A 22551-nucleotide genomic window follows, 5' to 3' on the forward strand; every position below is an offset into this window, starting at 1 on the left:
GGGGGGTGTCTGCCTCACCTCTGAGGTTGTCAATGCTGCTAACTCGTTTAGCATCGGATACAATGAGTGTTTTCTGACTGTTTCCTGCTGTCTCTCCAAATCTCTCACTTCTTCCTGACCATCTGCACATTTGCAATGGCCTTAACCATGCACACATCCTTTACTCACCCCGAACAGTTTTTCCAGAGAATTTCAGACAGGATCCCATTCTAGAGAGGGTTGTATGGTTACTAAAGGGGTTACAAAAGAACTTTACACAACTTTGTTTGCAATGCAGATAAGAAACAAGACCTTCTAGCAAATACTGTAATGAAACCTTCTCCTGAAACCAAAGGTACCAGGATCAGCCATAGGGACTGTTCTGGTCTGTTCCTGCCTTAACAGCAGTTCAGACCCAGGCAGTTTTCTCCAACGACCCGGCGCTTCCCCAGCGCAGCTGGAGCCCGGGAGGGGAAGCGCCCAGCTGGGGGCGCAGGGTCTGGAGGCTGCCCGGCAAACCGTGAAGCCGGTAGCGCTTGGGCTTCGGGCAGCCCCTATGCCTCCGGACCCTGCGCCCCCAGCCGGGCACTTCCCCTCCCGGGCTCCGGCGGCACAGGGTCCGGAGGCATGGGGGCTGCCCAAAGCCCATAGCGCTCGGCTCTTAAATAGAGCCAAAGAGTCGGGGAGGAGCAGAGCTGCTGCGGCCGGAGGCTCTGCTCCTCCCCTGACTCTTCGGCTCTGTTTAAGAGCCGACCTGCCCGAGCGCTACCGGCTTCGGGCAGCCCCCATGCCTCCGGACCCTGCGCCGCCGGAGCCCAGGAGGGGAAGTGCCCGGACGGCGGCTGGGGTCCGGAGGCAAGGGGGCTGCCTGAAGCCCATAGCGCTGGGGCAGCTCGGCTCTTAAACAGAGCCGAAGAGTCAGGGGAGGAGCAGAGCCGCCATTTTCCCGGACATGTTTGGCTTTTTGGCAATTCCCCCTGGACGGGGGTTTGATTGCCGAAAAGCCGGACGTGTCCGGGAAAAACCGGACGTATGGTATGTCACGGAGTATCGGGGAACTCAGGGCCCTGCACCCCCGGCTTCCTGCGATTCACCATGACTCTCAGCCAGCCAGTAAAGCAGAAGGTTTATTTGGATGACAGGAATACAGTCCAAGACAGGTCTTGCAGGCACAGACAACAGGGCCCCCCCTCAGTTAGGTCCAGCTTGGGGTCCCAGGGCATGCCAGCCCACCCCCCTTGGGGGGGTCAGAGCCATCTCTGCCTCCTAGCCATCTCTCCAGCCTGCTTCCAGCACTCTCCCTTCAGCGACCCCTCCCACAGCCTTTGTTCGGTTTCCCCGGGCCCCGGAGTCACCTGACCTCCAACCCCCTCCTGGGTTCTCATGTTACAAGCTCAGGTATGTTCCCTTGGGCCGGCTCCCATCCCCCGATGCAGACCATCCTAGTCACACTCCCCTGTCAGCATTCCCACACCCCAGCAAGAACAGTCCCAGTTCGTCACATCTCTCCCCCCTTCGAGACCGAACTGAGCAGGGTCACTTTAGCCAGTGACCTGGGGAAGTTCGAACCTACCCCCGTTCCCATGGATGCCCCCGCATCCCTCCAGTTCCTTGGTGGGAGTTACACCAGGCCCCTTCCGTTCCACGCCCCCCCTTAGGTCGGGGGTGCTTGATGGCACTCGCAGTTCGCATGTGGGAAGGTTTATGCGGCCTGTGCCCTTTTCCCACCCCCATACCTCTGGGGTTCCAACTGGGCTGTGGTTTTCTCCCAGCGCTCCAGTCTGGAGGTCTGTGCTTTGGGCTCTCTTGGTTTAGAGCCGCCCTTTTAACCTTGGCCACCCTCTGGAAAGGATCCTTTATGCTGGGCAAGGGTCCTAAAGCTGTTTTCCCCTTGTCCCAGGCCTTCCTCCCCCTCTGACAGGGGTCACAGGATCCGCAGTACTGTCGGACAGTAACAAAGACCCCCGGCCAGTAGAAGCTCCGTAGCAGCCTCTGCTGGGTACGCCAGGTTCCCTGGTGCCCTGAGAGGGGAATATCATGGGCCCGGCACAGCAGCTGGCGGCGATACTTCTGGGGTACCACCAGCTGCCTCCTGATCCCCCCTGACTCCATTTTCCCTGGGGGAGCCCATTCTCGGTACAGAAACCCCTTCTCCCACAGGAACCTTTTCCGGCCACCTCGTCCCATGGTCTGTACCGCATTGAGGTCGGCCAGGTCCCTTATCTTCCGCAAGGAGGGATCTCTCTGCAACTCGGCCTGGAACTCAGCAGCTGGGACAGGGATGGCCACCTGCTCTTTCTCGCCCGCTGGGTTTGAAGCTGCAGCCTCCCTGAGCCGTGTCCCTGGGCGTTCCCTCCCCACCAGGTTAGGGTCCTGCGCCTCAGGCAAGGCACCCCCCCCCAAGGCCAGGGCGCAGGGCCCCTCGCCGGCTCTGACTGCGGGTCACAACCAGTGCCTTTTGGGGGTTGCTTGGCCAGTTCTCCAGGTCCCCCCCCATCAATACCTCAGTGGGCAAATACGGGTGTACCCCCACATCCTTGGGGCCCTCCTTGGCCCCCCACTTCAGGTGTACCCTTGCCACGGGCACTTTGACTGGTGTTCCGCCCACCCCCGTCAGGGTCAGGTAGGAGTTGGGCACCACCTGATCTGGGGCCACCACCTCGGGCCGGGCCAGCGTCACCTCTGCGCCCGTATCCCAGTATCCATTGACCTTCCTCCCATCCACCTCCAGGGGAACAAGGTACTCTCTCCGGAGGGACAGCCCCGCGCCCACCGTATAAACCAAAAACCCTGAGTCTGGGGCATCCAGCCCCCTAGAGGAGCTGGCCTGGGGCCCTTCTCTCTCTTGAGCAGTTGATAAGCTGCCAGCCCCTCTTGTGTGAGAAGCCTGCCCCTCGTCCGTCTGGGCCTCTACCAAGTTAACCCTATGCGGGTTCGGTCTGCTCAGTCTGTCCTTGAGCTTGGGGCACTGGGTCCGAACGTGGCCTCTTCGGCCGCAGTAATAGCAGCTCATGTCCTGTGGGTCCCCTCGAGCCGGTCGGTTATCCCTGACGCTGGGCATTCCCCGTGGGAGGGGATTCCCCATATTCCCCCTTTGGGAGGTGCCAGGGTGACTCTCTCTCTGCATCGCGGCGGGCCTGTTCCTTTGGGGCTCCTCCCTGCCACCCCCTGACCGGCTCTTTACAAACTCATCGGCCAGCTGCCCGGCGTGTCGCGGGTTCTCTGGCTTTCTGTCCACCAACCACAGCCTCAGGTCGGATGGGCACCGCTCATACAGTTGCTCCAGTACCAGCAGTTTAATCAGGTCCTCCTTCGTCTGGGCCCCACCAGCCCACTTGCTGGCGTATCTTTCCATGCGGACGGCTAGTTGCAGATATGAGATCTCAGGGATTTTATCTTGACTCCGGAACCTTTCCCGGTACATCTCAGGAGTCAGCTCAAACTCACGTAGCAGGGCCTTTTTGAATAGTTCGTAGTCCCCTTTCTCTGCCTCTCCCAGTTGGCGGTACAATGCCACGGATTTGGGGTCCAGTAAGGGGGTAAGGACCCGGAGTCTGTCCGCGGGATCCACCCGGTGCAGCTCGCAGGCCGTCTCAAAGGCCTCCAGGAAGTCATCCATGTCCTCCCCCTCCTTGTATGGGGCCATGATGCACTTATCAAAGCTCCGTGCAGTCCTGGGTCCCCCCTCACTCACCGCAGCCGGGGGTTCGCTGCCCTTCAATCTCGCCAGTTCCAGGTCATGCTGACGCTGTCTCTCATTCTCCTCCCGTTCATGCTGTCTCTGTCTCTCTTCACGCTGATGCTGTCTCTCTTTCTCCTCCCGTTCACGCTGATGCTGTCTCTCTTTCTCCTCCCGTTCATGCTGACGCTGTCTCTCTTTCTCCTCCCGTTCACGCTGATGCTGTCTCTCTTTCTCCTCCCGTTCATGCTGTCTCTGTTGTTCACGATCCTCCAGCTCTCTCAGTTTTAGCTCTTTCTCCCATTCCAGCCAATTCCGCTCCCCGGATGCCGAACGTCGCCGGGAGGATCCTCTGCTGGCCGGCGGGCTTCGCCGGGGGGATCCCCTGCTGGCCGGGGGGGTCACGGCGTCCTCGGTATTTGCTGGGCTCCTCCCCACCCTTCCCCTAGGCATAGGAAGGAGGGGTCTCGGGAAGCCCTCAGCAGCCGGCTGACCACTCCCAGCTGGGACAGACACTGGTGCCTGCGCTGCATTTGCCAGGCTGCTTCCCTGAGACACAGGGATCAGTTCATTCGCGCGATCTTCCGCCTCCAGCTGGGCAATGAGCTGTTCTTTGGTGAGCCTCCCAATGCGCAGCCGCCTCTGCTTGCACAGCTCCACCAGGTCGCTCTTAAGCCGCTTGGCATACATCTTCCTGCTGGCCACACACCGGCCTGTGTGCTCACAGCTCCCCACAGTTCCCAGGGGGACCCCTAGTGTGCCAGCCCTTCTCGAGGTCACCACCTCTCTGCCAGGGTCGAGCTGCAGACTCCTCCGCCCCTGGGACCACTCGCTGCGATCCCCCCGGGGGACCCTGTTACTGCAAAAGTCCTTCTCGCTGGTCACACACTCCCAGGGGTAATAACCGTCTCTCTCCCACTCTTCAGCAGGCCTGGTCCCCGTCAATCCCCCTTCGTTTTACTGCTCCCCAGTCACTTACTGCAGGAAGCGCCGTCCACGGGGTGCAGTAGATCCCGCCGCTGCCACCAGTTGTCACGGAGTATCGGGGAACTCAGGGCCCTGCACCCCCGGCTTCCTGCGATTCACCATGACTCTCAGCCAGCCAGTAAAGCAGAAGGTTTATTTGGATGACAGGAATACAGTCCAAGACAGGTCTTGCAGGCACAGACAACAGGGCCCCCCCTCAGTTAGGTCCAGCTTGGGGTCCCAGGGCATGCCAGCCCACCCCCCTTGGGGGGGTCAGAGCCATCTCTGCCTCCTAGCCATCTCTCCAGCCTGCTTCCAGCACTCTCCCTTCAGCGACCCCTCCCACAGCCTTTGTTCGGTTTCCCCGGGCCCCGGAGTCACCTGACCTCCAACCCCCTCCTGGGTTCTCATGTTACAAGCTCAGGTATGTTCCCTTGGGCCGGCTCCCATCCCCCGATGCAGACCATCCTAGTCACACTCCCCTGTCAGCATTCCCACACCCCAGCAAGAACAGTCCCAGTTCGTCACATGGTAACCCTACCCAGGGCCATTCCTTCCTGCTCTCCAGTCAGGGGGGCCGGCAGAATCCAATCCAACCCTACCGTACAGCAATACATTGAATACCTACGACATGATTATCCTTTAGCCTTCATTCTAAGCTATACAAAATACAAACTCCTCCTACTGCAGGAGGGTGAGCTGGGTTTGCAGATGGGCTGGGATCAGAGGGACTGAGGTTTGCTGCCTGTCGCTCAGGAAGGGCTTTGGGGTCCGCTCGGATGAAAGGCGTTGGGGAAATAGAAGAGACCCGTGTTTTCATTATCACAGCTCTCAGTTATCCGACAGTGGGTCTTTGAACCCAGCCCTGCTTATTAAAACAGGCCGAGCGGCGTTTTCTGGAGGCTGCTGCTGCTGGCTTGCTGCAGGGCGCATGCTCGAGGAACCTGTTTTCCTTCAGCTAAAATAACCCCAGAGCTGGGGATTCGTGGCCAGGCGCCTGGAGCCACTTCAGTCCCACGCCTGGAGCGCGGCTTTCACGAGGCAGAAATCCGGCCCAGGGCGGCTGCTGGCCGCGATGGAAGTCGGGGCTGGGAAGGCCCTGTCCACGGCCCAGCGCCATCACCCCACCCCATGGAATGCTGGCTGGGCGAGCGGAGCGTTCCCAGGCAAACCGCTGTGTGTGTGTGTGTGTATAATCTGCACAAGGATCGGTTTGGAAGCGAGGATGGAAAGCACCAGGAGTGTTGGAAAAGGCACAACTGAAAGGCAAAGCCAGCTGCCAGGGAGTGTCCGAGAGCCTCTGTCTGCTAGTGTGTGAATGAAGTCATCAGATAGATCCTAGAACCATAGAACAGCAGGGACCTCAGGAGGTATCTAGTCCAACCCCCTGCTCAAAGCAGGGCCAACCCCAACTAAATCATCCCAGCCAGGGCTTTGTCAAGCCAGGCCTTAAAAACCTCTAAGGATGGAGATTCCACCACCTCCCTAGGGTACCCATTCCAGTGCTTCACCACCCTCCTAGTGAAATAGTGTTTCCTAATATCCAACCTAGACCTCCCCCACTGCAACTTGAGACCATTGCTCCTTCTTCTGTCATCTGCCACCACTGAGAACAGCCGAGCTCCATCCTCTTTGGAACCCCCCTTCAGGTAGTTGAAGGCTGCTATCAAATCCCCCCTCATTCTTCTCTTCTGGAGACTAAACCATCCCAGTTCCCTCAGCCTCTCCTCGTAAGTCATGTGCCCCAGCCCCCTAATCATTTTCGTTGCCCTCCGCTGGACTCTTTCCAATTTGTCCACATCCTTTCTGTAGTGGGGGGACCAAAACTGGACACAGTTCTCCAGATGTGGCCTCACCAGTGCTGAATAGAGGGGAATGATCACGTCCCTTGATCTGCTGGCAATGCTCCTACTAATGCCACCCAAAATGCCGTGAGCCTTCTTGGCAACAAGGGCACCCTGCTGCCTCCTATCCAGCTCCTTGTGCACTGTAGATAGATGGGTGTGGCTGGAGACGGGTGGGTGAGTGCGTGGGTGGATGGCCGGATGGATAGCTAGGGAGATGGCTGTGTCGGGATGGATGGAGAGTGTTGGGGGTGGATGGGCGGCTGGAGAGATGGGTCTGTGTGGGACATAACCCCTGAGGAGTGACTCGCAGAGCTGTGCAGAAATGGGAGAGGCCGTTTTCCTGTGAGGTTACCTGTCTGGGGCACCTTCCTGCTCCCCTGTGAGACGTGGGGACCCGGCGTCTGTTTCCTGTGCAGAGAATGTGCCCAGCTGTTGATTGTTCTGTGTGTTCTGCTGCCCAGAGCCCGTCTCTCCACTCCCGCCAGCGAGCTCCAGCCCATCTTGTGGGGTTGGCTTCCCGGCCCCCCTGCCCCCCTGCCCAGGGACGCTCGGCTCCATAGGGTGCGGCTGTGCTGTGAGCAGGGTGAGAGGTTCCTGGCTCGAGGAGCCGTACCCCCGCTAGCCGCATTGCTCTCCCCGCCGCCGGGCGTGTGCAGAGAGTGTCCCAGGGCACGTACCCGACCAGCACCCCGGCTGTGCAGCCGCGCCGGGTGGTTCGTGCCCTCGCCCGGTCAGAGCTAGTGGGTTATGTCTGCTCGCCTGGGAACTGCCCCCAGCTCACCGCAAAGCCACCCCCAGCACAGCCAGGGCCCGATCCTGCCTGGGGCTTTCGGGTGCTTGTGCAGTGCAGTCGTGCTGATGGTTTTCCTCATGGGCCGGGCTCTGCAGCCAGGGGCCGAGGCGAGCAGGGGCCCTGGTCCGGGCAGTGCACGTCCCTCCATCAGTCTCAACGCACTGGCCACAGGAAGGTCGATGGGGAAACTGAGGCACACTGGGTCACACTGGGTGTCGGTGGGAGCGGGACTGGAACTCCAGGAGCGGCCCGCTGGACCGCCCTGGCGGTGTAATGTGAGCGGGCGCAGCACAGGAGAGCAGGATGCTGCGTGTGTAGCCGGGGGCTGGGGACCGGCTCGGAGCCGTTTGCTCCCCCAGCTGGTGGGGGATGGAAGTGCTGCCCCGGAGTGGATTGAGGGAGGAACGGGGTGCGGGGCAGGTCCCTGAAGAGCAGTCGCCCTGGGAGGCCGGGAGCGGGGTCTCAGCGGGGTGAGGGCACCGGGGCAGAGAGATCCTCAGGGCTGTGTTAGGGGAACACAGCGGCTACCCCAGCCAGGGGCCTGTCGCCTCTGTGGGGAGGTGCCGGGGCCCAGCGGGGACGGAGCATTCGGGGGCTCGGCAGGGGCCCACAGCAAAATCAGGGCCCTTGTGCCCGGGCTGCTGCGGGGCCCGATTCCACCCCGGGGGAGCCGCTCCCGCTCCCCAGCACAGAGAGGAGAGCTGGGCCCGGTGTCCGAGCCGCCTGCTTGGGGAAGCTGCCGGCCTGTCCCTCCTCATCGGCCTCCCAGCCGGATCTTCCAGCTGCTCCTGGCCCAAGGCCGTGTCCGGCTCTCTGGGAGGGGGATTTGCCCGCGGAGGCGAGGCTGGGGTCGGCTCCCCACGCTGCGTGGGAGGAAGGAAGCTGCGGGTCCCTTTGAAGCTGGGGTGAGCTGGTGCAGGGCGCCGGCCCCTCCCCCTTTGGGTACAGGGGCAGTGCCTAGCGCCGGGCGGAGAGGGGTCCCAGCCCAAGGCCTGGCCACTCCCACAGGCGCCCAGGGGAAGGTGAAATCACCCAACCCCGTCCCCTCGGGGGGTGGCTCCTGCAGACCGAGCTCTGTGGGTTGTGCATGGACCGCCGGCTGCAGACAGACAGACGGAGCAGGGCCAGGGGCTGACCCTGGGAAGCACAAGCCCCTGTTAGTCCCTTCCCCAGCAACCAGGCGGCCCGGACCAGTGCATTGCAGGGGGGCCGTGCATGGCAGGGTCTGCCCCTGCTGGGGCCGCTCCCAGGATTCCCAGACTTGCCCCAGGGCGTGTGGACATGTGACATGACTGAGGTTTGGCGCTGGGGCCGGGGCAGGGCTGTCGGGGGGTGAGGAGGCGCCAGCGGGCTTTGTGTGGGGCAGTCGTTTCTCTTCACGCCCGGGCACGTTGCAAAGTGTCACATGCGTGCTTCCCTCAGCACCGACATGCAGCCACCTCTGGGGTGGAGCACAGCAGCTGTCAACACGGGGCAGCTCCACACCACCGTTTAGGCCAGGAAGTGACAAACTGCGGCCTGTTCCCAGGAACGGACGAGAGACCGAGCGGGATCCTCTCCCCGCGCTGGGTCCCGCCTGGGATCCTGGTGCTGACGGCTCTACCCCCGGCGCTGGAGCTGCTGCTGCTGTTCGCGGCTGCACGGTGCGACGCCGGCTCTGCCCAAGAAGCCTGCAGGCTAATCCTGGCACAGACCCAAGGCCTGGCACGTCGGAAAGCGGGTGATGCAATATCGGTGCCAAGCTCCCAGCCGCGGAGCACTAGTGACCCTGGTGTGCGAGGGATGTGGCCAGTGTCACAGTGCCCCCTAGCGCCACGCTGGCTCCGAGGGGAGAGCGCCCCCTGCTGACTCCATCCAGCCTCCCTGCAGTGCCTGGGGCTTCTGCTGGGCGTGCGGTTCCTCCAGCCCCTGCCCGCGACCCCTGCCGGATTCGGAAACACGCCTGGGCGCAAGGACCAGTGCCAGCCGGAGCCCCCAATGCCAGCTGGGTGCTGTGCATCCAGCGGTGCCCTCCCCCTCCCTGCCTCTGCCCCTGGCCCTGGCCCCCCGGCTGGGTTTGCTGGCATGTTTCCAAAGCCCCTTCCTGGGCCCCGAGACTCATTGGCTGCCTTCCCGTTTCTCTCCACGAACAGGAAGAAATTGCTGATGGGCGACGAGAAATGGAGGTAGGACCCGGCCCCTCCCTGACCCCCCTAGAGCCCAGTCCCGGACCCTGCCTGCCTGCCCCCAGCTCCCGAGGGTGCCCTGGCCCTGGGATGGCTGGCACTGTGCCCGAGCACTGCTGCGCTTGCTGGGGCGCTCTGAATCCACCACAGCGCCCACCGTGTCTGTGCTGCCCAGTGACCAGCCTGGCAGGGCATAAGCAGAATTAGCCGGCTCATCCGCAGTGGGGCCGGGCCGGAACCCCCGTCCCCCAGGGCAGGCGAGGCACGTGGCTGGGCGGGGGAACCTGCCTGGCACTGCCCACGCAGGGGGGAGAAGGGGCTGCAGTCTCCGGAGCTGTCAGAGCAGCACCTACCTGGGTCAGTTTCCTCCTCCCCCCGTCCCAGCCCCGGCCAGGGACTCAGAGACCCGCCCCCAGTGCTGGACCCACGGCAGCCTGGCCAGCCCCTGTGACGGGCTGGATCACAGAAACCCCCTGGCAGCTGCCACCTGATGTGCCAAGACTACTTCTGCCCCTGCTTTCCCTACCAGCTTGGGACTTCAGTGCCCTGCCTGGTTTGAGCCAGACCCGCTAGCCTGCTGCTAACCCAGACCCAGGTCTGAATTACTTGCCCCAAAGCTGCAGACTTCACTGAAAGCAGCTTAAGAAGTGTTCCTGCCTTTAACACTCAGATGCCCAACTCCCAATGGGGTTCAAACCCCAAATCAATCCGTTTTACAGGGTAAACTCATCAATTGTTCGCCCTCTATAACGCTGATAGAGAGATATGCACAGGTGTTTCCCTCCCCCCCCAGGTATTAATACAGACTCTGAGTTAATTAATAAGTAAAAAGTGATTTTATTAACTACAGAAAGTAGGATTTAAGTGGTTCCAATTAGTAACAGACAGAACAAAGTGAATTACCAAATAAAATAAAATAAAACACACAAATCTATGCCTAATCCAACTGAGTACAGATAAAATCTTACCAGTTCCAGTAAGCTTCCTTTTACAGACTAGTCTCCTTCTAGTCTGGGTCCAGCAATCACTCACACCCCCTGTAGTTACTGCCATTGGTTCCAGTTTCTCTCAGGTATCCTTGGGGGTGGTGAGGCTCTCTCTTAAGCCAGCTGAAGACAAAATGGAGGGATCTCCCTCGGGCTTAAATAGACTTTCTCTTGTGGGTGGAGACCCCTCCTCTCTCCTATGCAAATTCCAGATCCAAGATGGAGTTTTGGAGTCACCTGGGCAAGTCACGTGTCCCTGCATGACTCAGTTTTTACAGGCAGCAGCCACTGCCCACATGCTATCTTGAATGTCTCCATGTAGACTTCTTACGTGGATTGGAGCCTTCCAAGATCCATTGTTCCTTAAGTGCTTCTTGATTGGGCACTTAACTTTGTGAATTCCTTTCTCCGGGAAGCTGACCAACTGCTTCACTACAGCCTACTTAGAATCAAACAAGTATGCAGCCAAGATTCATAATTTCGAATACAAAACTGATACACCCGTACAGCTAGCATAATCATAACCAGCAAACCAGAACCTTTCCATAGACACCTCACAGGACACCCTTTGTACAAGACTAGCTGCAAATATAGAACAGTGGTTGCAACAATGATCTAGATGGTCACAGGTTATGTCAGTAACGTCACACAGCCTCTCCCCGGCACGGAGTCCGTGCAGCCCCAGCCGCTCACCCCCGGCCCGCCGTGTCCAGCCTGTGGAGCTGGGTCCCTGCCTGACAGCCGGAGCCCGTCTGCCTGCTGCCCACGGCCCAGTGCCCCCGATCCGGCCCCCACGCGTCAGCCTGCAGCCCCCGCGGGAGGTTCCAGCCCGATAAACATCCCAGCCTGTTTCCTGTCGTGCCAGCGCATGAGAACAGCTGCGGCTCTGCGCCGTGGGGAATCACCACCCGGCTCTGCCCGGCCCTCACCCCCACCTTCCTGCCACCGGAAGAAAAGGGGCCTGGCTGGAACCGCTGCCCCTGCCCCATCCCCAGGGTGCCCCATCCCATGGCCCCTGTGCCCTGCCTTCCCTTTGCTGCTGTTCACCCGCTGCAGCTCCCAGGCCAGCTGCTCTGCAGGGCTCACGTATTCGGGCCCTAGACCGTGCCTAGGCTGTGGCTGTCAGTGCACGGCTGTATGCATGCGGGGCCTGACGCAGGATTTGCACGTACCTGCCTGTGAGTGTGCCACGCACGGGCGTGCATGTACCCGGGTGGCTGCGTGGCTTCGCACGAGGGGCATGGGCATTATATGGTAAGCAAAAGTCTGTGTGTGTGGCAGGGCATGCCAGGGCAGGGGGTTACCTGGCGCATGCCCATCTAGACTGGCTGGCCCAGTGCTTTGGTACAAGGGGGTCCCCTGTGCCCACTCTTTGGGGAGCAATTGGGACACAGACACCCCCAGCTTTCCTGGTTTGCAGTGCAGACTCTGTCCCAGCCTGGGCGCCCCGACCTGGCTGTGTTTGCCAGCTCTGGCTCGGCCGCCGGCACCGACTGCCCTGTGCTCTCACCAGCAGGACCCAGACCAGCCAGGTGGGGCCGTGCGTGCAGGACCCCGGGCGCCCTCGCACCTGCACCGTGCCGAAGTGTGAGTTCTGGAGCTCCTACCGGCTCAACGTCACCGAGGTGAATCCGCTGGGCTCCAGCTTCCGGCTGCTCGACGTCACCATGCAGGCCATCAGTGAGTGCCGCCCCCGCCCCTGGGCACTGAGCGGGGCCCGGCTGTGGCTGCCAGCAAGGGGCCGATTTGAGCCAAGCGTGGGGGTGTGGTGGACTGGGCTGAGGGCGCTGGGGTCCTCCCCTCCCTCCTGGGTAGAGCCCCCAGGGGAGCCCTTGGGGGGCAGGCGGCCCAGTGGTGTGGGCTCACGGTGCTGCCCAGAGGGAGCCCGGGGGAGCCAGCTGAGGTCCCTCAATCAGGGTGAACTGCAAACGGAACGGGGCCGACAAACCCCAAACGCTGGTGGTTATTCCAATACTTAGATTTACCAACCAGCCCAAAACAGCCTCTGTATTACCGCCCTGGTTACTCAGATGTCCAAACAACGCAGTTCCCTTAAAGTGCCCAGCCTCAGGCCTCCGTCCAGACACACCTGTCAGATATGATGATGATTACTGAAAATCTTCTCTCATCACATAAAAGAAAAGGTTCTTCCAATCCCAAAGGGTCAGCCACACACCCAGGTCCAATTATAACTTAGATCTTACCCAAAATACACGCTATAGCCAATTCTTATTAACTAAACTAAAATGTATTTGAAAAGAAAAGCGAGAGTGTTGGTTAAAAGATCAATATACAGACAGACTTGAATTCCATTTTTGAGGTTCAGGTACATAGAGATGAGTTTGTAGTTGCCAAAAGTCCTATTAGAAATAGTCCAGAGGTTATAGTCCAATGTCCATATTCAGGGTGGCTCCAGTCAGTGACTGGGGATCTCAATCCTTATGGCTTAAGGTTTCCCCCTCTTGAAACCCAGAGCAGATCTGAGATGAAGCAGGATCATGTCCCAGGGTTCTTATACATTTCCAGCAGCCTTTTGGTCTGAGAGAACAATAGGCTTAACTCTCCTTGTCCCAAACATCCTGGCAATTAGCACACAGTAATTCATCCATTAAACAGTTCAGATACAGGTTACCACAACCTTCAAAGAGACAGAGAGACAATAATACTATTTCCCTCAAGTGTCTTCCTAAATATTAACAGAGGGTCCTGTGGCACCTTTGAGACTAACAGAAGTATTGGGAGCATAAGCTTTCGTGGGTAAGAACCTCACTTCTTCAGATGCTCCCAGTACTTCTGTTAGTCTCAAAGGTGCCACAGGACCCTCTGTTGCTTTTTACAGATTCAGACTAACACGGCTACCCCTCTGATACTTCCTAAATATTAAGTATCAGAGGGGTAGCCGTGTTGGTCTGGATCTATAAAAAGCAACAAAGAGTCCTGTGGCATCTTAAAGACTAACAGACGTATTGGAGCATTTTTCCTAAATGTTAATATTCCTTTTTTGATCTTTGAATCAAAGCTATAGCAATAGACAAGACTTGTTTGCTTACATCACAAGACCTGAGCAAACAGCTCCCCTTCTACCTCTAACAATGCCGGCTGCATTTCAAAGCTCTAGTCATTTACAGATCTTCCTAACCGGTCTCTAAAGTTCGGCCATGGGTCAGGTCAGTCTGTGAGTTAATTAACTCTTTCTGGCCCTGTCCCCTTGCAACGAGATATGATATCACACTCATAACGTCACACCCATGTCTGTCCCCGTCCAGTTAAGCCGGACCCTCCGGAAGGCCTGGTGGTGGAGCCGGTCCCGTTGGCCCCGCGGCGGCTGCGGGTTCGCTGGCAGTACCCGGCCTCCTGGCCCAAGGAACCCCACTTCCAGCTGAAGTTCCGGCTCCAGTACCGGCCCGTCGCGCATGGCTCCTGGTCCATGGTGAGTGCCGAGGGGATTTGGGAGAGGGCGAGCGGGGGAGCCCGTGGCTGGCTGGCCTCATGTCCCAGCCTCTGCCCGTTCCCCACCCAGGTGGAGACTGTGAACCTCTCTGAAGTCATCACCGACGCCTTCTCCGGTCTGGAACACGTGGTGCAGGTCGGCGCCAAGGACTTCCTGGACGCCGGCAACTGGAGCGAGTGGAGTGCCGAGGCGCGGGCCACACCCGGACCAGGTGAGGAGGGGCAGCTGGGCCAGGGCCAGGTGAGGAGGGGCGGCCAGGCCAGGGCCAAGTGAGGAGGGGCGGCCAGGCCAGGTGAGGAGGGGCACCCGTGGCGCCCAGGACCAGGTGAGGAGGGGCGGCCACGCCAGGTGAGTGGGGCGGCCGGGCCAGGGCCAGTTGAGGAGGGGTGGCCGGGCCAGGGCTGCGGGGATGGGGCAGGAAAGCACCTCTGGGACTCTGCCAGGGGCCCGTCCCCTGAGCTTGCCCTGGGCCAGCACTTCTCACTGTGAAGGTCTTGCAGCCCCCGCCCTGTTCTCCCCCCAGCCTGGCGCGGCCCCTGCCCCGCTCTCCCTGTGGCACTGGAGGTGGCCCCTGCCCCACGTAACCGGCTTCTCTCCTGCCCTCAATTGCAGGCCTGACCGTGACACCAGGCGATGAAGCCATCACTGACGCCAGCCTGGAGAGCCCAGCTGAGGAGCCCTCGCTGGCCCCCAACCCTGAGCCCGTGGGTAAGCGGCCCCTTCGCGGCGCTGGCAGGGGAGCCAGGGAAGGTGACTGGGGCCCGTGGTGGAGGCGGGCGGCTGCGAGATCCCGGCCCAGCCAGTGCAGCGGGCAGCGCCTGGCACCCTGGCAGGTGGGAGCAAGGCCCCCCTGTGCCTGGCAGGGCACCGTGCCCACACCAGCCCCACATAGATTGAGATGCCCGGGGACACCAAGGGCAGCCCCGGAGCCAGCCTACAGACTGGCCCCCTTCTCTGGGTGCCATGGGGCGAGTCCATCTCCATGCTGTGGGGACCCAGCTCCCCACTGGCTGCACCCACCTCACCCCCGCTGGGCTCACCAGCCCCTGGCCTCTGTCCCCTCCCTGCCCCGCGCCCCACAGAGGACATGGCGGGGGCAGCCTGGCAGCCAGGTGGGCCTTGGGGGAGTTAAGGTAGGCGGAGTGCCGGTGCCTGGGTGGGGAGAGGCTGGGCGGGGGCAGGAGCACCAGGGGTCTGAGGGGTGAGGAGCTGCCCAGGGCAGGGGGAGCTGTGGGGGGCCAAGGTTCGCAATGGGGCAGCCGGGCTTGGCAGAATGAGCGCCAGTCAGCATGGCACGGATGAGCCGCCTGGCTGCTGTCCCGGGAATGGGGCACCTGCCTCTTTGCCAAAGGCCAGGCCCGGGGCTGCTCCTGGTCCTGTGCTGAACGTGGCAGGGGCAGGAGGGGATGGCGCTCACACACCTGCCTAGTCCTCGCCGCGTGGTGTGGTGGAGCTGGGGGGGTGCCCTGGCAGCCCCTGGCAGTGATGTCCGTCTGTCCATCCCTGCAGATCGCAGCGACCCCATGGAGAAGGTGGCCATTCTGATCTCGCTCGGGATCTTCGCGTTCGTCATCCTGGCCGTGGTTCTGGGCATTGCCAGCGCGGTCTGGTAGGTGCCCCACGCCCGCGGCTGGGACAGGCCCTCGGGAGCACAGGGCGGGTAGGGGCAGGGGTGCTGGGCTCACCCTCCGCTCGGCCAGGATGCAGCCGTGTCCCCCCCACTCGCCGGTGTTGCCACGGAGCTCTGCCCCACATAGCGTGGGCAAGAGGATCTGCCAGCCCCTGTCCCGTATCCTCCGACCAGCAGTGAAATGGTTAATGGTCATCCCACCGGCTTCTCTACACGCAGTTCAGCAGTGAGTCACAGCCCCCCACACCCAGCCCCGCCGGTGCCCCTCACTCCCGACCCACAGCCCCTGCTCTCCCAGCCCTGTGCCCCCCACCCCCAGCCCCGCCGGTGCCCCTCACTCCCGACCCGCAGCCCCTGCTCTCCCAGCCCTGCCCCCGACACCCAGCCCCACAGGTGCCCCTCACTCCTGACCCACAGCCCCTGCTCTCCCAGCCCTGCCCCCCCCAGCTCTGCCGGTGCCCCTCACTCCCGACCCGCAGCCCCTGCTCTCCCAGCCCTGCCCCCTACACCCAGCCCTGCCGGTGCCCCTCACTCCTGACCCGCAGCCCCTGCTCTCCCAGCCCTGTGCCCCACACACCCAGCCCCGCCGGTGCCCCTCACTCCCGACCCGCAGCCCCTGCTCTCCCAGCCCTATGCCCCCCACACCCAGCCCCGCCGGTGTCCCTCACTCCCGACCCGCAGTCCCTGCTCTCCCAGCCCTGTGCCCCCCACCCCCAGCCCCGCCGGTGCCCCTCACTCCCGACCCGCAGCCCCTGCTCTCCCAGCCCTATGCCCCCCACACCCAGCCCCGCCGGTGCCCCTCACTCCCGACCCGCAGCCCCTGCTCTCCCAGCCCTGTGCCCCCCACACCCAGCCCTGCCGGTGCCCCTCACTCCCGACCCGCAGCCCCTGCTCTCCCAGCCCTGTGCCTCCCACACCCAGCCCTGCCGGTGCCCCTCACTCCCGACCCGCAGCCCCTGCTCTCCTAGCCCTGTGCCCCCCACACTCAGCCCCGCCGGTGCCCCTCACTGCCGACCCGCAGCCCCTGCTCTCCCAGCCCTGTGCCCCCCTGTGACAATGCGGTTCTGGCGGAACCCAACTGAGAGTGCCAACTCAGGACAAATTGCTCAAACAGGGCAGTTATAGCCCAAGGCTGGGGGTTTTCCACCTCTAAGGCAAACCAAACCAGCCAGACTAGGAGGACTTCGGTCTCACCCCACTGGCTAACCGCAAGTCTCACAAGCAATCTCCTTAGACACTCCAGTTTCCCAGTATCACCACCAGTGCCACTCGTTATGGGGACAAATGGTTATGAAAACCAATACCCCAGTAAAAGAAAAAGGTTCTCCTGATCCCAAAGGACCAAGCCCCAGACCCAGGTCAATATACAAGTCAGATCTTACCCACAAATCACGCTACTGCCAATCCTTCAGAATCTAAAATCTAAAGGTTTATTCATAAAAGGAAAAAGATAGAGATGAGAGCTAGAATTGGTTAAATGGAATCAGTTACATACAGTAATGGCACAGTTCTTGGTTCAGGCTTGCAGCAGCGATAGAATAAACTGCAGGTTCAAATCAAGTCTCTGGAACATCCCCAGCTGGGATGGGTCCTCAGTCCTTTGTTCAAAGCTTCCATTTGTAGCAAAGTTCCTCCAGAGATAAGAAGCAGGACTGAAGACAAGATGGAGATGAGGCATCAGCCTTATATAGTCTTTTCCAGGTGTAAGATCACCTCTTTGTTCTTACTGTGGAAAATTACAGCAAAATGGAGCCTGGAGTCACATGGGCCAGTCCCTGCATACTTTGCTGAGTTACAAGGCATATTTGCCTTCTCTCAATGGGTCCATTGTATAGCTGATGGTCCTTAATGGGCCATCAAGCAGGCTAGGCAGAGCTAATCTCAGCTTGTCTCGGATGTCACCCAGAAGCATAGCACAAGTTTGCCATACAGACAGTATAGAGCCAATATTCATAACTTCAACTACAAAACTGATACACACATATAGACAGCATAATCATAACCAGTAAACCATAACCTTGTCCTAGACACCCCATTTGACCCCCTTTATACAAGATTTGGGTGCCATTACAGGACCTTGGTTGCAACAATGATCTATATGGTCCCAGTTTATGTCAATAACGTCACACCCCCACACTCAGCCCTGCCAGTGCCCCTCATTCCCAACCCGCAGCCCCTGCTCTCCTAGCCCTGTGCCCCCCACACCCAGCCCCGCCGGTGCCCCTCACTCCTGACCCACAGCACCCTGCCAGCCCAGCCCAGCCCTGTGCCCCCCACAGCCCTGCCAGTGCCCCTCACTCTTGACCCGCAGCCCCTGCTATCCCAGCCCTGGGATACCCACAGCTCTGCAGGTGCCCCTCACTCCCGACCTTCAGCCCCTGCTCTCCCAGCCCTATGCCCCCCACATCCAGCTCTGCCGGTGCCCCTCACTCTCGACCCACAGCCCCTGGGCTGCTCACAGGCAGTCGGTCGAGCGAGCCGGGTCTCTGGGTGTTTTTTTTGTAGGAGAAATAGGGCGGCCACGCCCCTCACCCCAGTGGGCAGGGCCCTTGGCACCCCGATGTCGGCAGGCACCAGCAGCGGGCGGGCTGAGGACGGGCACCCGGCTGGAAGGAGGGCAGAGCCCGAGCCATGCGGGAAGCTGGCTGCGGACGAGGGGCTCCGGGCTGAAGCTCTCGTCTCATGCCAGGCCGCGGGCACATAGCCAGGGCGGGCGGCACCACTAAGGAACTCCTCGAGGGGATGCAGCCTGAGCTGGCACTGCCCAGCCCCGCTCCTTGCTCCCAGTTCCCAGTCCTCCCATGGGCACATCTGTCGCCACCCCCGCTGCCAGCCGGCTGCCTCCCGGCGCCCTCAGCCCGGCTCCTGCCCTGCCTCCGTCCGGCTGCACTTGATAGGGCCAAGCCCGGGGTGGGTGGAGCGGGGCCTGGCCGGGAGAATCGTCTCCGGGCCACAGTGGGAGCTGGCAATGGGTCTGGATCCCTGCCAGGCTGGGGTGTCCCCTGCCCCGGGGCCGGGGGTCTGGCTGCACCTCTCCTTCCAGCCACCCCTCCTGGCTGGTCACCCCACAACCCAGAGTCACCCCACATGCCAGGGAACCCCCCCCCCTGTGTCCCAGGGTCACCCCACACCCCAGGGAAACCCCCCCATGTCCCAGGGTCACCCCACAACCCAGAGTCACCCCACATGTGAGGGAAACCCCCCTCTCCCCGTGTGCCCCAGAGTCACCTAGGGCTTGGGAGGGGCTGGATTCATTAGTGATCCGGGGGGACGTTCCTGGACACCGGGTACCAATCCTCGCTAAGGGGTTACGGAGCAAGGGGCTGCACCAGCTGGCCGGGTCCCCTCTGGGCTGCGGGGGGCCTGGCTGAAGCTATGACCAGCGCCTGGAGACCCCTGAGCGCCCCCCAACCCCCTGCTCTGCCCCCAGGCTCCGTCTGAGAAAACCCAACAAAGACGAGACCAAGAAGCACGACTTCCTGCCAGCTGCCGTGCACATGAGGGCCCTGCCCAGTGAGTGACCTGGGGTCCGGGGGGGTGGGCGTGGGGCAGTGTGGGGTTGTGTCAGGGAGCGGGCATGGGGCAGCGTGCTGGCTGGCTGGCGGGCGAGGGGCTGTGTCGGGGGGTCGGGGGGCAGCGTGGGGCTGTGTAGCAGGGGGCGGGCAGGGAGACAGGGCTGAGAGGGAGGCTGTGGGGCCTCCCCCCGCTGACGGATCAGAGCCGGGGGGCAGCGGGTTGGTGGATCAGAGCCGGGGCGAGGCCGGGGGGCAGCATCTGCACTGAGATTGGGGGCTGGGAAGCCGGGCACTGCTCACAGGCAGGGCGGTTTTGGCTGACAATGGGGGCCGTGCCGACCAGTGGGGCAGGAGGGGGTCCCCTGAGCCCCTCTCCCTGTAACCTGCTCTCTCCCCCTCTCCGCAGAGGCCCAGATCTTGTAGCAGGACCTGCAGACACCGCCGCTCGCCCACCCCACCGCAGCCCCCAGCCCAGGACTGCCCCCTGCCCCTGCCCCTGCCAGCGCTGCGCCCGGACCCCTGGACAGACACTCGCTGGCATGGCGGGAGATGGGCCCGGCGCTCGGAGGGCACTGCCGACGTCCGGGAGCAGCAGGGGCAGACGACGGGGTTGGTGCCATAGTCCGTCCCTGCGCCGTGGGTGCTGCCGTTGGTGCCAGCGTGTGGACCTGAGCCGGATCCGCGCCCGGGGGGACCAGTCTGGAGGGCGAGGCGGGGGCGACGCCGAGGATCTCGGGCTCATGGAGAGGGGACATGAGGACCCCAACCCGGCCCCCCTCTGCTGCTGGGGTCCTGGCGGATCCGTGGACACTGGGAGCCCGGTTTGGGGTGCCGGTGGGCGTGTGAGGGTGACACTGACCCCTCCCCAACCTGAACCCCCACCCTCCTGTAGCTGGGGAGACTCTCCCCTCCCCCCCCGGGCTTGTCCGGCCCCTTGGGGCAGCGCGCCGGGATCCCAATAAAGGGGGTTGTGACAGCGGGGTCCAGACCAGCTCTCTCTGCCCAGCGCCGTGGGGCAGCTCCACTGAGGGTCAGAGCCAGTGGGGGATGGGCTGGTTATTGCTCAAGCCCCCCGGAAAAGAGGCCTGAGGGGCGGCCACCTGCGTGCCAGTCTTCAGGCCCCCATGCCAGCCCTGCTGCTGCTTGTTCCAGGTGCCATGGGGCTGAGGGGGGCTCTGGCGTCATGGGGGGTTGCTTTGCCCTGACGACTGGGCCCCAGTGCAGCGGGAGCAGCCAGGGGCCCCCGGGGGAGGTTTGACGGGGCCGCCCCTGCCAGGCAGAGGGGCTCAGGGCAGGGGTGCAGCAGGGGTGAGGGGGGGCAGCAGCAGCCTCCCCGTCCGCTCTCCTCCCCTCCGAGGTGCTGCCTGGAGCCACTCTCCAGACGCCGGGGAATGGCTCCCACGGGTTGGCACCTGGCTGGGGCTGCAGCCCGGCCCGAGCAGCCAGCGGGCCAGGGCCACAATCACATCCAGATGCAGCAGCGGGATGGAAACTGCCGGAGCTGAGAGCTGGCGGGGAGCGCGGAGGAGCTGGGGGCGCGGGGAGGGGAGGAGAACAGGGCAGGGAGGGGAGCGCCGGCACCGAGCTGGGGGGGAGGGGATGGTGGCAGTGAGCTGGGAGGTGCGGGGGCGCTGGTAGCAAGCGAGGGGGGTGCTGGCCCTGGGCTGGAGGGTGCAGGGGGAGGGGGCGCAGCCCACTATGGGGAGGAGGTGAGCAGCCCTCAGTGGTGAAAGAACAGGTTCAGGACTATTTAGAAAAGCTGGACTTGCACAAGTCCCTGCGACCGGAGCTAATGCATCTGAGGGTGCTGAGGGGATTGGCCATTATCTTTGAAACAGGGCCGGCTCCAGGTTTTTTGCCGCCCCAAGCAAAAAAAAAAAGCACATGCTTGGAACGCTGCCTAGAGCCGGCCCTGCTTTGAAAACTCCTGGCGATCGGGGGAGGTCCTGGATGACTGGAAAAAGGCTAATGTAGTGCCCATCTTTAAAAAAGGGAAGAAGGAGGATCCAGGAACTACAGACCGGTCAGCCTCACCTCAGTCCCTGGAAAAATCATGGAGCAGGTCCTCAAGGAATCAATTCTGAAGCACTTAGAGGCGAGGAAAGTGATCAGGAACAGTCAGCATGGATTCACGAAGGGGAAGTCGTGCCTGACTAACCTAATTGCCTTCTATGATGAGATAACTGGCTCTGTGGATGAGGGGAAAGCAGTGGATGCGATATATCTTGACTTTAGCAAAGCTTTTGATACGGTCTCCCACAGTATTCTTGCCACTAAGTTAAAGAAGTATGGGCTGGATGAATGGACTGTAAGGTGGATAGAAAGCTGGCTAGATCGTCGGGCTCAACGGGTAGTGATCAACGGCTCCATGTCTAGTTGGCAGCCGGTTTCAAGCGGAGTGCCCCAAGGGTCGGTCCTGGGGCCGGTTTTGTTCAATATCTTCATTAATGATCTGGAGGACGGCGTGGACTGCACCCTCAGCAAGTTTGCAGATGACACTAAACTAGGAGGCGTGGTAGATACACTAGAGGGTAGGGATCGGATTCAGAGGGACCTAGACAAATTAGAGGATTGGGCCAAAAAAAACCTGATGAGGTTCAACAAGGACAAGTGCAGAGTCCTGCACTTAGGACGGAAGAATCCCATGCACTGCTACAGACTAGGGACCGAATGGCTAGGTAGCAGTTCTGCAGAAAAGGACCTAGGGGTCACAGTGGATGAGAAGCTGGATATGAGTCAACAGTGTGCCCTTGTTGCCAAGAAGGCTAACGGCATTTTGGGCTGTATAAGTAGGGGTATTGCCAGCAGATCGAGGGACATGATCATTCCCTTTATTCGACATTGGTGAGGCCTCATCTGGAATACTGTGTCCAGTTTTGGGCCCCGCACTACAAGAAGGATGTGGAAAAATTGGAAAGAGTCCAGCAGAGGGCAATGAAAATGATTAGGGGGCAGGAGCACATGACTTATGAGGAGAGGCTGAGGGAACTGGGATGGTTTAGTCTGCAGAAGAGAAGAATGAGGGGGGATTTGATAGCAGCCTTCAACTACCTGAAGGGGGGTTTCAAAGAGGATGGAGCTCGGCTGTTCTCAGTGGTACCAGATCACAGAAGAAGGAGCAATGGTCTCAAGTTGCAGTGGGGGAGGTCCAGGTTGGATATTAGGAAACACTATTTCACTAGGAGGGTGGTAAAGCACTGGAATGGGTTCCCTAGGGAGGGGGTGGAATCTCCTTCCTTAGTGGTTTTTAAGATCAGGCTTGACAAAGCCCTGGCTGGGATGATTTAGTTGGGAATTGGTCCTGCTTTGAGCTTGGAATAGATGACCTCCTGAGGTCCCTTCCAACTCCAATATTCTATGATTGACAGGACTTCAGCCCCTCCCCTGCCAGTGCAGGGCATTCAGGTGCAGTTGGTGGGGCGGGACCGGACGGTGCCCCATGCTGCTGGGTCAATCTTAGAGCCCCTCGAGTGCTCACGGGCAGGGGTCTCTCCTCAGTCCCAGCACTGACTGTTCCCCAGCCCCCTCGGCCCTGCTGCA

At 61.1% G+C, this 22551-nt stretch overlaps 1 protein-coding gene across 8 annotated transcripts in view; it reads left to right on the top strand.

Annotated features, from left to right (window-relative positions):
- IL11RA (interleukin 11 receptor subunit alpha) overlaps positions 1 to 19992 on the top strand; it is a 67927-nt gene extending 47935 nt beyond the window's left edge. For 5 of the 8 annotated variants that reach the window (XM_054032473.1, XM_054032472.1, XM_054032471.1 and 2 more), the window contains 8 exons: positions 9397 to 9429; positions 11929 to 12095; positions 13682 to 13845; positions 13936 to 14077; positions 14479 to 14574; positions 15376 to 15475; positions 18927 to 19009; positions 19418 to 19992. In XM_054032473.1, coding sequence (XP_053888448.1) covers positions 9397 to 9429; positions 11929 to 12095; positions 13682 to 13845; positions 13936 to 14077; positions 14479 to 14574; positions 15376 to 15475; positions 18927 to 19009; positions 19418 to 19434 — 802 coding nt within the window. In that variant the 3' untranslated portion in view covers positions 19435 to 19992. The remainder of the gene's footprint in view (positions 1 to 9396; positions 9430 to 11928; positions 12096 to 13681; positions 13846 to 13935; positions 14078 to 14478; positions 14575 to 15375; positions 15476 to 18926; positions 19010 to 19417) is intronic. The other 3 variants (XM_054032470.1, XM_054032476.1, XM_054032475.1) reach the window with 3 other exon arrangements.
- Positions 19993 to 22551: the final 2559 nt, after the last annotated feature.

Source organism: Malaclemys terrapin, chromosome 6, assembly GCF_027887155.1.
Source record: "Malaclemys terrapin pileata isolate rMalTer1 chromosome 6, rMalTer1.hap1, whole genome shotgun sequence".
Classification (NCBI taxonomy): domain Eukaryota; kingdom Metazoa; phylum Chordata; order Testudines; family Emydidae; genus Malaclemys; species Malaclemys terrapin.